This window comes from Octopus bimaculoides, chromosome 29 (assembly GCF_046866305.1).
Source record: "Octopus bimaculoides isolate indiv1 chromosome 29, ASM4686630v1, whole genome shotgun sequence".
Taxonomy (NCBI): Eukaryota; Metazoa; Mollusca; class Cephalopoda; order Octopoda; family Octopodidae; genus Octopus; species Octopus bimaculoides.
In genome coordinates, this window is record NC_142956.1 from 15,797,636 (window position 1) to 15,816,766 (window position 19,131).

General features: G+C 36.5%; 1 protein-coding gene across 3 annotated transcripts in view; it reads right to left on the reverse strand.

Moving 5' to 3' along the window:
- Nucleotides 1-12,148: 12,148 nt before the first annotated feature.
- Nucleotides 12,149-19,131, reverse strand: part of LOC106871537 (uncharacterized) — a 33,227-nt gene continuing 26,244 nt past the window's right edge. For all 3 annotated transcript variants that reach the window (XM_089345773.1, XM_089345774.1, XM_089345772.1), the window contains 6 exons: nucleotides 18,573-18,753; nucleotides 17,308-17,448; nucleotides 16,325-16,448; nucleotides 14,522-14,864; nucleotides 14,054-14,145; nucleotides 12,149-12,945 (listed from right to left, as the gene is read on the reverse strand). In XM_089345773.1, the coding sequence (XP_089201899.1) occupies nucleotides 12,292-12,945; nucleotides 14,054-14,145; nucleotides 14,522-14,864; nucleotides 16,325-16,448; nucleotides 17,308-17,448; nucleotides 18,573-18,753 (1,535 nt within the window). In that variant the 3' untranslated portion in view covers nucleotides 12,149-12,291. The remainder of the gene's footprint in view (nucleotides 12,946-14,053; nucleotides 14,146-14,521; nucleotides 14,865-16,324; nucleotides 16,449-17,307; nucleotides 17,449-18,572; nucleotides 18,754-19,131) is intronic.

Sequence of the window (19,131 nt, forward strand, 5' to 3'; positions counted from 1 at the left end):
GCTATTATTCTTCAGTGCAGCAGTGATGATTTTGTTTGGGGGATCGCCACTAGCAAATATCCATGCTCGCAACGGAAGATTTAATTCTTTCTTCTCCCACTTTGGTGCCATCTTCGTTCTTTAAGCCCAGAAGGGGAGTAGAGGATAGGGAGGAAGTGAAAGATAGCGGGAGGTAAAGAAGAAGAAACACAGGCGGGGGGATAGGGAATATATATATATATATATATATATATATATATAGTGTGATGGAGGGTAGTGAAGAAATAGAGAAAGAAAGTGTCTATATTTAGAGAGATTGAGTGGCTAAGAGAAGAGAGGAAGAGAGAGAGAGAATGTTCGTGTCTATTTGAGAGGCTGAGAGAAGAAAGACGTTGTGACAGAGAGAAGTGAAAGGACAGAGAGAGAGGGGGGTATGTATTTATGATAAAGGTTGAGGGTCTGAGAGAAGAAAGTCTGTGTTAGAGAGAAGTGAAGAGAAGAAATAGAGAAGAGAGAGTGTCTGTGTCTATGTATTTATAGTGGAGAGAGAGAGAGAGAGAGAAGTGAAGAGAAGAACAGTGGAAGAGAGATTAGGGGTCTGAGAGAAGAATTATGGGATGATGGAATGAAGTAAAAAGATAGAGAGAGAGAGTGTATCTACGTATTTAGAAAGAAGCAATAGAGAGAGGGGGGAAAAAGACGGTATGGAGGAGAAGAGGGCGAGAGAGAGAAGTTATATAAACTCTTGAAAAGGATTCGACTTGGATAGGGAAAAATAAATAAATAAAGGAACAAACAATTATATATCTGTAACTAAAGAAATTCTCTTGAATCAGGAATAATGAAAGTTAAACCTCTCGTAAGTCAAAAGCAAAACAAAACACCTTATGTACATTTAACCTTCTATTTTCCCTAATAATAATAATAAGCTTTCAATAAACGACAGAAAAAAAAGAACACATAGGTACTTACCTAGTTTTTCCAAAGAGAGATGGGTATTTCCAAGGCAGTGGAAGATTTTAAACTTCTTTTCAAGCTATGGTGATACCATGTACTGCTAAATACAAGACATTGTTTACGTTTTCTATGTTCGTAAAGGCTCCTACTTCATCTGTTTTTCCCTTCTATATATATATTCCAGACGGTTTTTCTGTAAATTTGTCTTGTTACGTTTTCACTCAGAAGTTATTCAGACAGAAATATATATATATTTTTCTTCTTTTTCTTTTTTGGTCGAAAATCGAAGTTATTTTAGAATTTTCGTAAAGTCCACGTGTTGTATTTGCAATGTTTATAATACATACATTCGCAAAAGAAGGATTCTTCCTCTTTACTATATTTCACTTTTTTTTATTTCTTCAAGTGTATTCTTTGTCATTCAGGAAGATATTTAGGACTTTCTTGGGTTTTCTTTATAATAGAATTCGCAGCTTTTTAGAAGTTTCTTGGCGACTTTCTAAGAGCTTAGAAAAACATGTGTTGATCAGAGGCCGCCATATGCAATATATGTATTAGTTTATGTATATATTGATATTATCTCAGTTATTAAAACTTTCGATAATTCAAATACGTTAATAGTTACCAGAGGTAGCAAAATTACACTAAAAAACAAGATATCCCAGCCGTTTTACAGGTTGATATACCGAGTTAAAGTGATACATTTTGAGAAGATATGGATAATAATAATAATGGAGCAAAACGCTTGCTATTACATGTTTTATTATGAACTCCCTGAAGAGAAATAAATGAAGAACCACAACAGCTCTTTCTTCTTTGTGAAAGGGTTATTTATCTCGAAACATATATGTAAGAATTAAAGGATCTTTCATTGACATGCGTTTTGCTCCATTTATCATTATTATCCGTATATATATATATATATATATATATATATTATATGTATGTAGATATATATATATTTATATGTATGTAGATATATATTTATATGTATGTAGATATATATTTATATGTATGTAGATATATATTTATATGTATGTAGATATATATTTATATGTATGTATGTATATATATATTTATATGTATGTATGTATGTATATATATATATATATATATATATATATATATATATATATGTATATATATATATATATTTATATGTGTATATATATATATATATTTATATGTTTGTTTGTTTATAGTTTCAGCTTAGAGCTGCGGCCATGCTGATGCACCACCGTGTTGCTACACTGTTATTACAGGGAGCCTCTTACAATATGTGGCACTTGGTGAAGAATGGAGTTTGATTTAGCAACCCTCATTTGCACCTCTTGCCGTAATGTAGGTTCATCTGGGACTCTCGACAGGAAGAGGTCCAGCTTTGATTTAAAAACCCCTACATCTACTTTGTGCAGGTTCCTCAGGCTCTTTGGGAGAATATTAAAAAGCTGTGGGCCCCTGAAACCCAAACTGTTGCAGTAACTGATCCTGAAGCGCGATGGCATTGCTGGGATCTTTGGCACTATGCAGTGTCGTCCCGTTCTGGCATTGGTGTAGCTTGGCAAGAAAAGCCCCATGGCAAATATTAGGCTAAACCAAATAAAAAGGAAATAGACAAAGCAAAATCCGAACAATTGCTGAGAAGCTCAGGACTTAAAGCAGAGATTGAAAGATTTTTAATTGCAGCACAAGATCAAAACCTTCCCACCAGAAATTATCAAAAACAAATAATGAAAAGAAATACAAGCAACTGCAGAATATGTGGTGGTGATGGACAAGAAACAATAAATCATATTGTCTCCGGCTGCCCAGTCCTGGCTAAGAAGGAATATATTCAGAGACATGACAGAGTTGGGACCTATATACACTGGAAGCTATGCCAGCACTATGGAATAACAACAGAAAAAAGATGGCATAGGCACACCCCAGAAAATGAGAAAGCAACCATACTCTGGGATATGCCAATACACACAGATAGAGAAATTAAGGCCAATATGCTGGATATAGTTGTCAGAGATCACCAAGGAGAAATGCTTTGCCAATACACACAGATAGAGAAATTAAGGCTAATATGCTGGATATAGTTGTCAGAGATCACCAAGGAGAAATGCTTTACCAATATACACAGATAGAGAAATTAAGCCTAATATGTTGGATATAGTTGTCAGAAATCACCAAGGAGAAATGCTTTCTAATCAATGTATCAGTACCAACAGATGACAATGTTTCTGTAAAAGAAACAGAGAAACTTTCAAAATACAAAGATCTGGAAATAGAGGTAACTCGAATGGGGAGCCTAAAAACAGAAACTGTTCCTATTATAGTAAGTGCATTAGGTATGATGAAAAAAAAGCATTTAGACAAACACAAAACAAAAACACCAGGATTTACAAGTATGTATAACATACAGAAAATAGCACTACTAGGCACTGCACACATCCTACGTAAAACACTTTCAACACAGTAAAAATAAGAGCATCACAGCAAACCACAGCACATACCCAAGGCACACAGAGCTGCACTTGGTAGTGCAGTGAAAGCATGTGATAAAAATAAGACTACTGGATGATAATAATAATGATTTGTTTTGTTAGCCACTGGGGCATAGATGAGAGGGACATGATAAAGACAGACAACAATTTGTAAGGGATTTACATAAAGGATGGAGAGAAAGAAATAGAAACGATGAAATGCAATATAAGCATTTGATAACATGAATAATGAGGTCTTCCTCCTGATAATGGAGAAGCTTCAGCTAGGGTCAAACAAGGAACCCCACAGATCCAGGATTACTTTGACCACCAAAGGCATAAGTTCTCTCTCATGCTCTCTAGTCTACAGGTGCATACTTAGAGCAGGTTCATTCACTCATCATTTTTGCCATGGTCACCCATCTTTTCACAAATTCCTTGAGGGGAATTTGGCACAAGGCCAACATATAATGCTAATAATAATAAGAAGAAGAAATAAGAAAAGAAAAGAAATAATAATAATCAAATACTATAATGTGTATAATATATAAAATAATATATATAATAACAATAATAATAATAATAATAACAGTCATTTCTATTATAGGTACATGGCTTGAAACTTTTGGGTAGGAATAAGTCAATTACATCGACCCCAGTAAAGCAGTTCTATATTTAAGAGATGAGGAATTATTTACATTATTTACATTTGATGGATATTTGTCTTCATCTTGTTTGTTGTTAACACAACGTTTCGGCTGATATACCCTCCAGCCTTCATTAGGTGTCTTGGGGAAATTTCGAACCTAGGTTCTCATTCCTTAGGTATTTTTCTATGTTATTATTATTATTGTTATTATTATTCAGATCATTGCCTGGAATCGAACTTGGAATCTTGGGGTTAGTAGCCCACGCTGTTAACCACTACACCATATGCCCAAATTCGATTCCAGACAGTGACCTGAATAATAATAATAATAATAATAATAATAACATAGAAAAATACCTAAGGAATGAGAACCTAGGTTCGAAATTTCCCCAAGACACCTGAAGAAGGCTGAGGGTACATCAGCCGAAACGTTGTGTTAACAACAAACAAGATGAGGACAAATATCTGTCAATTGTAAATAATGTACATCAACCCCAGTGCGTAACTGGTACTTATTTTATCGACTCCAAAAGGATGAAAGGCAAAGTCAGCGACGATGGAATTTAACCTCAGAATGTAAAGACAGATGAAATGTTGCTAAGCATTGCGAACGGTTCTACCAGTTTCTTACCTTAATGATAACAATAATGATAATGGTTTCATATCTTGGCACAAGGCCAGCAAGTTTGGGAAAGAAAGTAAGCATCAACTGGTACTTACTTATTTTATTGAGCTCAGAATGTAAAGATGGATAAAATGTTACTAAGCACTTGCTAACAATTCTGCCAGCTTAATAATAATAATGATAGCAATTGCAATAATTTATTTTCTTTTATTGGCCACTGAAGACAGTACAAAGTTAAAAATACATAGGAAAACAACAAAGAAAGAGTGAAGGTATTTACATGGAGGGAAAAGGGCGAAATAAACCATGGAAGTGAAGATTAAACATCCAATGTTCTCTGAGAATGTCTGTTTTCATGTCTGGAAAATTTGCTGTAAGAAATTTCACTATACAGAAACATTTGGCTTAAGAAATTTCACAATATAGAAAAAATTGGCTTAAGAAATTTCACCATATAGAAAAATTTGGTATAAGAAATTTCACTATACAGAAAAATTTGGTATAAGAAATTTCACTATACAGAAAAATTTGGTATAAGAAATTTCACTATACAGAAAAATTTGGTATAAGAAATTTCACTATACAGAAAAATTTGGCTTAAGAAATTTCACCATATAGAAAAATTTGGCTTAAGAAATTTCACCATATAGAAAAATTTGGTATAAGAAATTTCACCATATAGAAAAATTTGGCTTAAGAAATTTCACCATATAGAAAAATTTGGCTTAAGAAATTTCACCATATAGAAAAATTTGGTATAAGAAATTTCACTATACAGAAAAATTTGGCTTAAGAAATTTCACCATATAGAAAAATTTGGTATAAGAAATTTCATCATATAGAAAAATTCGGCTTAAGAAATTTCACCATATAGAAAAATTCAGTTATAGAAATTTCACCATATAGGGAAATTTGCCATATGGACAGTAATAAAATGTATTATATAAATATTTTTTCAAATAAAAAAAAGAATGATAATATGTTTTATAATTGGCAAATCTTTATTCAATGTCAAATATTACAAAAAAACGTGATGAAATCATTTAAAATGAAATTTCTTGTAGCAAAACTGACTGTATTGGTGTGATAAACAATTGGTGTGATTTTCAACATCTTATCATCTGAATGTTGTGATGTTTTCTGCTTGATTGGAAGACATGCCATGTTTCGTCAAGATAAATATTGGGTTAAATAAATAAATTTGTTCGGATTTTTTTCTATTTGGCACTCCATCGTAATATGTCTGAAAAGAGGTAAAATTTATACAAATTTCAAAATTGATAAATAAAAGTTGTAGAAGAAGAAAACAGCTACATTAAACATTAAACACTATGACATGAATATTTTCCTTCTTAATTCCGATAACACTAGAAAGAACCAAACGAATTTGTCTGTCAACCTCATATATATATATATATATATATATATATATGAAGAATAATAATAAATGGAGCAAAACGCATATAAACAATAAGTTCCTTTAATTCCTACATATGTTTCAAAATATATGTGCACTCTACTCCAAAGAAGTAAGAGGTGCTGGAATTGCACATATATTCATCGTTAGGGAACCAACATACAAAAGCAAGACTTATGCTAAATGTTAAGGTTACGTGTGAGTTATCACATTATATAACTAAGTATATAAATATATATATATGTGTGTGTGTATATAAAATTCTAAATTGAGGGAATGGAGCAGGTAAAATCCTGGCTACGTCAGTGTTTCCTAGTGTGCAGAACCTCGGAAGTAATAATTGGTACATTAAGCATGGGGGGGGGGGGGGTCAAAGGTGACTACTGTGTAGGCAAAGTGTTAATTATTTGGCTTTGCGTTTTAATATTGCTTTCTTTTGTTTTGCTTAGAAGTCACCTGTTTTTAAACGTCTTAAATCTAACCCCTAAATTTTCCCCCTTTTTCACTCCATAGATTATTTCATTTTACTTCAAGGGTGACAGATTAAGACAACTTACAAGAAAAGAACTATGTGGGTTTATATAACAAATAATAATAATAATAATAATAATAATAATAATGACATTTCAAATTTGTTTTTTGAGAATTTTTGATCTGAAATCGTGTGCTGAAACTGATATTGTATGTTGGGAGGTTCACACTATCAACAAACATACATACACTGGTTGTAATTCACTTCAGTTTTAGTTTTATTGTTTAAAAAATAAAATTTGTTGGGAATTTTTCGTCTTGCTACTGTGACCTTCTCATTAATTTCATATTCTTCTTATTCATGTTAGTGTAATAATTTTAAAAAAAATTCTGACAAATTAGTTAATAATATAATTAAATTGAAGTGAATTACAACCTGTGTGTGTGTGCTTGTTGTCAATATGACCCTCCGAAAATACAATGATGATGATGATGATGATAATAATGATGATAGCACAACGCTGTTGTTAGTATAAATATTGTCGCTAATTATATTTTTACAATAATTAAATTGCTTTTTTTTTTTTCTTCCTATTCATAAATCTATTTTCTCTTGATAAATATCTCTCAGAAACAGCACGTATACACACACACACACAAACACACACACACACAAATACACACACACACACACAAAGCCTATGAGGAAGCCTGTATGTGGGCATTTGATCCACTAGATATAACAGCCAAATTACTTCAAATCATATCTTATTGGCTTGCAAAGAGAAAATACAGATTTGACCCAGGGTTAAACAAAAAGAACAACAGATACACACACACACATACATGCACATGAACCTACAAGGGAGCCTGTGTGTGGCAGTTCGATCTTCTAGAAATAGCAGCCAAATTTCAAATCATAACCACACACACACACACACACACACACACACACACACATGCAAATACATACACAAACACACATAAACACACGCACCTGAGCCTACAAAGGAGCCTGTGTGTGGCCATTCGATCTGCTAGAAATAGCAACCAAATTTCTTCAAATCATAATCTCACACACACACACACAAACACATGCCCAAGTACTTACAAGGGAGCCTGTGTGTGGCCGTTAAATCTGCAAGAAATAGCAGCAAAACTTCTTCAAATTATAACCACACACACAAGTACACACATACACACACATGCACACAAGCACACACACTTGAGCCTATAAGAGAGCTGGTACAAGGCTGTTAGGTCTGCTAGAAATACCAGCCAAATTTCTTCAAATCAGAACCACACACACACACACACATGCACATGGGCTTACAAGGGAGCCTGTGTGCAAGAAATTGGAGCCAAATATCTTCAAATTATAAGCACACACACACACACACACACAGAAACAAACACACATTGCTGAATTACAATTATCTATTTATTTATTTTTTGGTTTTTTGATAATGAAATTTCTGCTCAATAATTATATTTTTCAGTAATGCTATTTTTCTTCTTTAAAATTTCAACTTTGAAATCCTATTTTACTTTCGATAATTCTATTTTTCCTCTTTAATAATTATATTTCCTGATGAGGATTAATTGTCCAGAGAGACATAATTGGTCAATCTTTGTGTCAAGGGGTTGCGTACTGCTATATATATGTGTGTGTCTGTGTGTGTGTGTGTGTGTGTGTGTGTGCATGAGGCAAAACTGTGTATGTATATACGTACGTATGTATGTATGTATGTGTGTGTATGAATGTACACGCATATATATGTATGCATACAGGTAATACGTATTTAGACATACAAGTATATATATATACACACACACACACACACACACACACATACTTATATATACATATATACACACATATATATAAATGCATACATATAAGTGTATTTACTAATATATATATTGATATACATACAGACACATACATATATACATACATACATACATATATGTACGCATATATATTTGTACATATATATATATATATATATATATATATATATATATATATATATATATTTATATATATATGTGTGTATATAATATATATATGTATGTATATATGTGTATGTATGTGTATATATATATATATATATATAATGTATATATATGTGTTTATATATACATATATATATACACACATATATATATGTTCTCATGTATATGAGTATATGTGTGTGTATGTATGTATATATGTATGCATGTTTGGATGTATGTATATGCACTTATGTGTTGTATGTATCTACTCAGTATACCTTAACAACTACAAGATCCTATATACATATATACAAACAGAAATGTACCCATACACACATGCATCCATACATAAACACATAATTACACACACACACACACACACACACACACACACATACATATATATATATGTGTGTGTATGTATGCACACGCACATCCACACACACATGCATACACAGAGTACCTCCCCTAATTTTCAACCCAAGGTCAAAGACATCAACAACAACCGCAACTGTATAAATTAAAAAAAAAAAGAAAAGAATGAAATTGAATAAATTATATTGTTCAAAATATAACAAACCTTTGTGTTCTTCATCCTTTCTTCAACCGTTCTTGATTACTTTCGTCTTTGCATTTGGTTCGCAAAATTCTGGATGCGGTCACATGCGTTGAAGCATGTTCCGTTGTATCTTGGGTGGGTCATTATGCCATTAATAACACACACACACACACTGATTGTGTTTCACTTCTTTGTTATTCATCGACTGGTTATCGATTTAATCAATTAACTAATCTCTTGTTTTGGCTTTACTTGTTTCAGTCATCAGACTCCAGCCATGCTGGGGCACTTGCCTTGAAGAATATTTAGCCGAACAGATCGACCTCACCCCACCAGTACTTCAGTACTTATGGTTATTTTAAGCCTTGTACTTATTATATCGCTCTCTTTTACTGAACCACTAAGTCATGTGGATGCAAACACACCAACACTGGTTGCCATGTAGCGGTGAGGGACAAACACAGGCACAAAGAGATACAAACACACACAAGCACACACACAAGCACACACACACACACATATACGATGGGCTTCTTTCAGTTTCCATCCACCAAATCTATTCACAAAGCTTTGGTCGGCCCGAGGCTATAGTAGAAGACACTTTCCCAAAATGCACACAGTGGAACTGAACCTGGAACCCTATGCATGGGAAGCAAGCTTCTTACCACACAGTCAAGCTTGCTGTTTGTATTTCACTTCGTTGTTATTCATCAATTGGTTAAATAAATAATTAATTAATCCTTCGCTTGATTAATAATTTTGTTGATCGATGATTCGGTTGTTTTTGTTAACGTTTTTTCATCACCACTTGTAATCTCTTCTTGTGGGTCAATTCCAGATCAACTCCAGATCTGGAGCAGAGAGAAAATGCCATCAAAGAAATGATAAAAGATGAAAGGATATTGATAAACATAAATGAGTGATTGATTCAAACAATCAATCACTTAATTGATAAATCAGTTAATCAATTAGTTAACCAATAGGAGGTACAGGCATGGCTGTGTGGTAAGAAGTTTGCTACCCAACTATATGGTCCTAGGTTCAGTTCCACAGCGTGGCACTTTGGGCAAGTGTCTTCTACTATAGCCCCAGGCCGACCAAAGTCTTGTGAGTGGATTTGGTAGACGGAAACTGAAAGAAGCCCGTCGTATATATGCATATATAAGTTCAAAAAAGGAAAAAGACAAAAAAACAACAACAAAAAAACGCGAGGACGTGATACAGATTGTGTTGCTAGACGCTCGGGAAAGGAACGAAAGAGAATTTGACGTTTCGAGCGGAGCTCTTCGTCGGAAACATAGGAAAGTCCAAAGAAGGGAAGATGGAGGAAGAAAAACTCGCCAACAATATCCACGAGGTTACATTGTGGAATATATATATATATATATATATATATATATATATGTGTGTATGTGTGTGTGTGTATATGTTTGTGTGTCTGTGTTTGTCCCCCCAGCATTGCTTGACAACCGATGCTGGTGTGTTTACATCCCCGTAACTTAACGGTTCAGCAAAAGAGACCGATAGAATAAGTTCTAGGCTTACAAAGAGTAAGTCCTGGGGTCAATTTGCTCAACTAAAGGTGGTGCTCCAGCATGGCCACAGTCAAATGACTGAAACAAGTAAGAGTAAAAGAGAAAAGAGTAAAAGAGAGAATATATCTTAGTTGTTGACAAATGGTGTACATATACCGAGATCAACTCGCAGCACCATCTACCTAAACTGTGAGATGCTATAGATTATCCAACGTAATGTCGATCTCAAAATACATTTATGAAAGCATAAAAATTTGAAACACGTTTAAAGGCCAATACTGAAGCAGAAAAACAAATAAATTACATGGGGAAATATGTACAAACCATTTATTAAAACAAATATAAGCTAATAAAGTCTTCAAAAATGTTTTTTCATGTTATGTTGTTTTTCGAGCTAAGTCACATGTCTTGGAATCGAATAACGACAAAAGCTGAAGTACGCTTATATACATATGTGTGTGTATATATATATATATATATATATATATATATATATATATATATATTATAATATTAGGGACAAAATCCAAAATTACAGGTAAAAACTAAATTAAAATCAATTAAAATCAATTTATAAAAAATTAAAATTAAATTGAGCTTTACAGAATATAAGAATAGAGTTTACCTTGGTTCTTTTCCCTAAAACTATATATTTATATATATATGTGTGTATGCATGTATGTATATATATGTGTGTATATATGATAGGTGCAGGTGTGGATGTGTGGTAAGAAGCTTGCGTCTCAACCACAGGGTTCCGGGTTCGGTCCTACTGGACCTAGGACAAGTGTCTTTTACAATAGCTTTGGGCCAACCAAAGCCTTGTGAGTGGATTTGGGAGACAGAAGCTGAAAGAAGTCTATCATATATATATGTATGTATGTATGTATGTATGTACATGCATGTATGAAAAAAATTTTTTCACAGGAACTTTCAATTGGCTGGATAACTGAAGAGATGTTGGCATGGGTTCCCACCCTGGTATCCGAAACTCGGAATTTTATCGTGGCTACCAAATAAGTGTCACATATTTTTACAGATAAATTCCTCTTTTTGCATAATATCGAAGTCTCTTTCTTTCTTTTGTTGTCCTTTCTATCAATACTTAGAAACGCCAGTGTTATACAGGTGGCAGCTGATGAAGGAAATGTTCTCTATGTGGCCTGTGTGTTTTTTGCAACGTCATGTACCCAGGTATGCATCTATATATACATGAAGGTATGTACATACATGAACATATATATGCATATACTCATATATTATTTATATATATATATATATATATATATATATATATATATATATATATATATATATATATATATACATACATACATACACACATACATATATATATTAATATATATGTATGTATTAAACATATGTGCATACATATTTATATATATATATATGTGTATATATATATATATATATATATATATATATATATATATATATGCATGTGTATATATTAATATATACATGTATGTAAGTATGTATGTATACACACACACACACACACACACATATATATATATGCATTTACATATGTACACATACATATATATATTTGTACATGTATTTTAATATATGTGTGAATGTATAATGGTGTGTACATGTCTATGTGTACCTAGACAGGCGTGACTTGAAGGTTCTCGTCTCCATCAATGTCTCTGAAACTTGCCTTCAGCAGTGGAGAGTTCTCAGGGGCCATATTATCGTCAGTATCATAGGAGCCGTCGTTGACCTGCGGCACCTGGAGAAAGTCATGCTGGAGGTCTTGTCGGGAGGCATAGTTGCTCCTCAGGTGGTAGTAACTTTCAACTGATGCGTCCTCGTCAGTCAACAGCGACGGTGTTAATGAGCTCCTGTGCAGCAGAGGTAACGTCGGTAGCGACGCTGATTCCGATTTCACTATAGCTAGCCGTGGTGATGGCACGCGTGCATATTTTGGTGTCGACGTTTGTTTCGGTGCATTCGGATGCGATGCGTGATAATGAAACTGATCTTCATTGGGTTTGCTCGGAGGTAAGTGTTGCTGTTCTTGGATCGGTGGATTAGACTGTGGTTTCGGTGGTGGTGGCGGCGGCGGCGGCGGTGGTGGTGGTGGTGGTGGCGCAAGAATCATCTTCGTTTCATTGACGCTGTTGGCGCCGATGCCGTCTGCTGGCAACGGGAAGTAGTTGGAGGTGTCGTGGTAGCGATGTCCGGCTGAGGCGATCCGCTCCTGCCGGCGGAATTTGTTTTCTCCGACCACCCAGTATGTCACGACGTTGCCTTTACCCTGTCGAAGGAGAGAATAAAAAAAAGGGGGGGGGAATAAATTAGGTAAAAAAAAAAGAAAGCAAACATATATTGAATAGAGCAACAGCAATACTGTTACCATCATCACCATCATCATCATCATCATCAACACCATCACCACACACACACACACATATGCATGTACACACGCACACACATATATGCACATGAAGACGGCGAGCTGGCAGAAACGCTAGCGCGCCGGGCGAAATGCTTAGCGGTATTTTGTCTGCCGTTACGTTCTGAGTTCAAATTCCGCCGAGGTCGACTTTGCTTTTTATCTTTTCGGGGTCAATAAATTAAGTACCAGTTGCGTAGTGCTCCCCCCACCCCACTCCTGTGCATCTCTTATCAGGAGGGACTTAGAAACAAAGAGGTGATGAAAAGAACGAACATGGGAAATTTGCAGGACATGGTGACTAAGTGGTGGATATGGTTGACTGACCATGTGTTTCGATTACTGCAGGAGAAACATGCTATTACCATGATCAAATGGACACTGGAAGGAGAATTTAACCCTTTAGCATTCAAACCGGCCATATCCGGTCAAAATATTTAACCTGTTTTATAGTGAAACTGACCTGATCTGGCCTCTCACCTCAGCCCGACCATGTCATTCTCAAACTAAAAAAATCACATCACTGAAATCTCTAAGCTGCAATATAATGCATGATTAATTCAAAACAATATAAACAAACAAACATCACAATTGAGAAAATAATTCGAACACTAAAGGGTTAAAAACCAAGTGGAAGACCAGGCAAGATGTGGCACAATACGTTTTGGGATGATATGGGGGTCGGTCCAAGTGGAGCCCGGAGGAAGGCAACGTTTGGGTTATTTGGAGAAGGCTCTCTGCCTATTTTTTTGTGGGGTACAAAATCTTTTTTGTGGGGTACAAAAAGTTTTCGTTGGGTACAAAAGCAAAATTTTCACCTCTACTTATTTTTCTCACGTTTAGAAAACTGAACAAAAATGCTCTGCCCACTCACAGTCCATTGGAGAGCTAAAAGCTAAGACACACACCCACACGTAGAGAAATATGGGTAAAAGCAACAGGGAATTGAACCCTTGTCAGTGTGACTCACCTTCAGATGTACTATACCACGTTCTTCGACCTCATAACCACCAAGCTGGTCTAATAACTCCTTACATTGTTGGGAACAGTGGATTTTAAGGGCTGCAACGAGAAGTAGATGGATAGGTCAGAGAGGTAATACTTTCACTCACACAAACACACACATATATTACCAGGCACATATGCACATAAATGTGCATATCACACACATACACATACACATGCACGCACACACACACAAACACAAACAAACACACACACACATACACAAACAAACACACACTCGCACACAAACAAACAAACACACACAAACACAAACAAACACACACACACACAAATACACACACACACACAAACACACAGGCACATACACACACACACACAAACACACAGGCACATACACACACACACACAAACACACAGGCACATACACACACACACACAAACACACAGGCACATACACACACCCAATACTCACGCTGTCCGGTTGACTCCATGCGCGACGCTGTGTTGACCGTGTCCCCAAACAGACAGTAGCGTGGCATCTTCTGGCCGACGACGCCGGACACGCACGACCCCGAGTGCAGGCCAATGCGCAGCTTCAGCGTGTCGTTCGGTCGGTGCCGGATGCGGAACTTTCGGATGGCGTCGAGCAGATGCAGGGACATGGAGGCTGCCTCTCCCGCGTGCAGGATGCCGTTGGTCTTGGGAAGTCCGCTGACCACCATGTAGGCGTCTCCGATTGTCTCCACTTTGTAGACGTCGTAGTTGCCGATGATGCCGTCGAAGAGGGTGTAGAGGTCGTTGAGGAGGTTTACTACCTGGATGTGGGGTGGGGGTGGGGGAGGGGGAAACGGTGGGGGGGAAGGGTGCAGAGGAGGGGAGAGGGGAAGGAGAGGGGAGGGGGAGGGGGAAAAGAGGGGATGAGAGAGGGGAAGGAGAGAAGGGGAAGAGACATGGGGAGAGAGAGGGAGGGAGGGAGGAAAGGAAAGGGTGATAAAGACAGAGGGACGGATTGGAGACATAAGCGTGGGGGAGAAGGAAAAAGAGGTGAAAAGAAGAAAAAAGAAGAAAAGTTTGTGTTATTAAGCAATGTAAAAAAATACAATAATAATAATTATTATTATTATTATTATTGTTGTTGTACTTGGGGATGGTCATGTTGCCAGTTTAGCCAATAAAAACACACACACTATATTTGGTGTTAATTTGCTTCAGCTTTATATTACATTACATTACATTAATCCTATTTCGACCAGAGTCCTTTGCTTTCTTCTTTCTTATATGTGTGTCCCTCCATAATAATAATATTAATTTATTCTTTTATTAGCCACAAGGGCTCACATACAAAACATTAATTGACATACAACAACATAAAAGACAAAAACTGGACGATAGAATGGGTTTTTACCTGTAAGCAATATAATAACAATTAAAAATTGAACAAAGGCGCAGGAGTGGCTGTGTGGTAAGTAGCTTGCTTACCAGCCACATGGTTCCGGGTTCAGCCCCACTGTGTGGCACCTTGGGCAAGTGTCTTCTACTATAGCCTCGGGCCGACCAAAGCCTTGTGAGTGGATTTGGTAGACGGAAACTGAAAGAAGCCCATCGTATATATGTATGTATATATATATATATATATATATATATATATATATATATATATATATATATATATCATCATCATCATTGTTTAACGTCCACTTTCCATGCTAGCATGGGTTAGACGATTTGATTGAGGAATGACCATGGCAATGTATCTAGAAAGTTCTCCTCAGAGGCACAAGTCTGGTAAGGTTGTTTATGGAAGACCAGCAGTCGCCCATGCATACCAGCCTCCTCTCTGCACATCAACGATGTTATCTAAAGGAAAGGCAAAGCCTGATACAGCTTGGCCCCCAGTGACGTCGCAACTCATTTCTACAGCTGAGTGAACTGGAGCAACGTGAAATAAAGTGTCTTGCTCAAGAACACAACACACAGCCCAGTCCGGAAATTGAACTCACTACCTCATGATTCCAATGCTCTGACCACCACTGAAGTTAAGAAACATCGAGTCTAGTTGGTACTTAGATGGGTGACTGCTTGGGAAACCTGGGTGCTGTAAGCATGTTTGATACCCCCACCACAGACACACATATATATGAAAGGCTTCTTTTAGTTTCTTATTCCTTTATTGCCCACAAGGGGCTAAACATAGAGGGGGGGACAAACAAGGACAGACAAAGGGATTAAGTCGGTGTTTATATACGTATGTGTTGCAAATATTTCAGTTTGTTACCTGCATGGGGGTACTTTCTGAAGACATTGCTGTAAATCCACAAATGTCACTCAGGTATATCGTCACGCTGTCGAACATCTCAGCCTCCACTTTCTTTCCACGCTTCAGTTGTTCTGCCACAGACCTGTAATGCATAATTTAATATGTAACGTAATATGACATAACATGATATAATATAATTTAATATGACATAACATAATGTTATATAATTTAATATGACATAACACAATGTAATATAATTTAATGCGAGGCGTAGGAGTGGCTGTGTGGTAAGTAGCTTGCTTACCAACCACATGGTTCCGGGTTCAGTCCCACTGCGTGGCACCTTGGGCAAGTGTCTTCAACTATAGCCTTGGGCCGACCAAAGCCTTGTGAGTGGATTTGGTAGATGGAAACTGAAAGAAGCCCATTGTATATGTGTATATATATATATATATATATATGTATGTGTGAGTGTATGTGTATGTTTGTGTGTCTGTGTTTGCCTCTCCCAACATCGCTTGACAACCGATGCCGGTTTGTTTACATCCCCGTAACTTAGCAGTTTGGTAAAAGAGACCGATAGAAAAAATACTAGGCTTCCAAAGAATAAGTCCTGGGGTTGATTTGCTCGACTAAAGGCAGGGCTCCAGCATGGCTGCATTCAAATGACTGAAACAAGTAAAAGAGTAAAGAGTATCTATGTGGTGTGTGTGTCTGTGTCTGTATTTGTCCCCCATTATCACTTGACAACCAGTGTTGGTGTGTTTATGTCCCCATGACATAGCAATTCGGCAAAATAAACCAATAGAATAAGAACTAGGTTTAAGAAATAAGTCCTGGGGTCGATTTTTTTCAGCTAAAACCCTTCAAGGCGGTACTCCAGCATGGTCACAGTCAAATGATTGAAACAAGTAAAAGATTAAAAGAATATAATTAACTTAGCTCCTCCTAACCCTAACACTAACACTAATCCCATTTTAAACAAAGGCCCAAAATCTCACCGTGGTAACATCTGTAATAACAGTTCTTCTGTCTTCTTCTTCTCCTCAATTAATTGCCCAGTCCTGTCTTGGATCACCGCTTCCAAATTACTAGCATATTTCTCCATCATAGCCACCATGTTGTCGAAGATGTTGGATTTCCTGGAAAGGTCAAGGTTTTATAATAAAGTGGTTATACACACCACTACATAACACACTGCATAAAGAGAGGACAAGTGGTGCAGCAAGAACAAGCATTGAAGATGACAGAAACATCTGGCCAAGGAGTCACAACATCTGACCCAACAATGCTTATGCTGTTGTGTGGAAGTTTTGTTGCCTACATCATTGGAGTGGCCCTGAGCAGCTCTGGCGATAGAGTGAAGGGGCTGAAAGGCATACAAAGCTGCTTCACTGCCTGATGAGACATTAACTCCTTCCTCCACACCATTCACTCCTACTCACTCCTCTCCCATAACAATACCTTCAGCCACCATACCTCCCTCCTTCTTCCACACCTACTCTTTCTTTCACCACCACTACCACCACAACCACCACTATCACCACCACCACCACCACAACAACAACCATTACATCTACCACCATCACAGCCGCTATAACCACCGCCACAACAACAAGTTTGACCTTAGAGTCCCTCTTAGCGTGAGGCATTCATATATAGTAATGCCCTTATATAAATAAATATATTTATAGGGAATAAATGATGGATTTTTTCCCTTATGAGGTGTTTTCACGCTAACTACTTGATAAATCCTGATAAAGACTCTATCCTATTATTGAATGATATATATATATATATATATATATTGGGTTGTCCGGAAAGTTTGTGCCAATTTATAGTAGCTTACCTTTCGACTTGTTTGCCATGAAACCACCTCAATTCTGGGAAGAGGTTATTTTCAAGTTAAAGGAAAGATGGAGACGCATTGTGCAACAAAATGGTTCATATTTGGTCAATTAAAAATGTAATGGCAAATATTTATTGACCTTTTTTCTTTCCTTTAAAAATCAGCACAAACTTTCCGGTCAGCCCAATATTAAGAAAGGAGGTGAGCTGACAGAATCCTTAGCACACTGGGCGAAATACTTAGCAGCATTTCGTACTTCTTCACATTTTGAGTTTAAATTCAAAGGTCAACTCTGCCTTTCATCTTTTCAGGGTTGATAAAAAGAGGGCCAGTCGAACACTGGGGTCGATGTAATTGATTTGTCCCCTATCTCCGAACAAGAATTTGTGCCAAGAATTTGAAATTCTTATTACTTACATGCCCTTCAACATTGGTTTCAGTTTGTGGCGTAAGACCTTGAAATCTGGTCGTTTGTTTGGTTCCTCGTCCCAGCATTCCTTGATGACGTCGGTGGTGCAGCGTTCGATGGTTTCGAGGGCAGCCAACCGCGGCCGGAATGGTACGCCGTTGTGGGGCCGACGGACACGTTCGATGATTTCTGGAGGTGAGATAGAAGAGGTATGTAATGTAATGTGGTGTGAGGAAGATCGAGAGAGAGAGAAGAGAGATAGACTGAGAGAGAGAGATAGATTGAGAGAGAGAGATAGACTGAGAGAGAGAGAAGAGAAAAGAGAGAAGAGAGATAGAATGAGAGAGAAGGGAAAGAGGGAAAGACAAAGAGGAAAGGAGAGAAAGAAAGTGGGGAAGAAGAAAGAGGGAGAGAAAGACAGAAAGGAAAAGAGAGAGCGAGGGAGAGGAAGAGAAAAAAGAAGAGACTGAAGGAGAGAGAGAAAAAGATACAAGTGTAAATTGAACAGACATATATATATATATATATATATATATATATATATATATATATATATATTATATATAT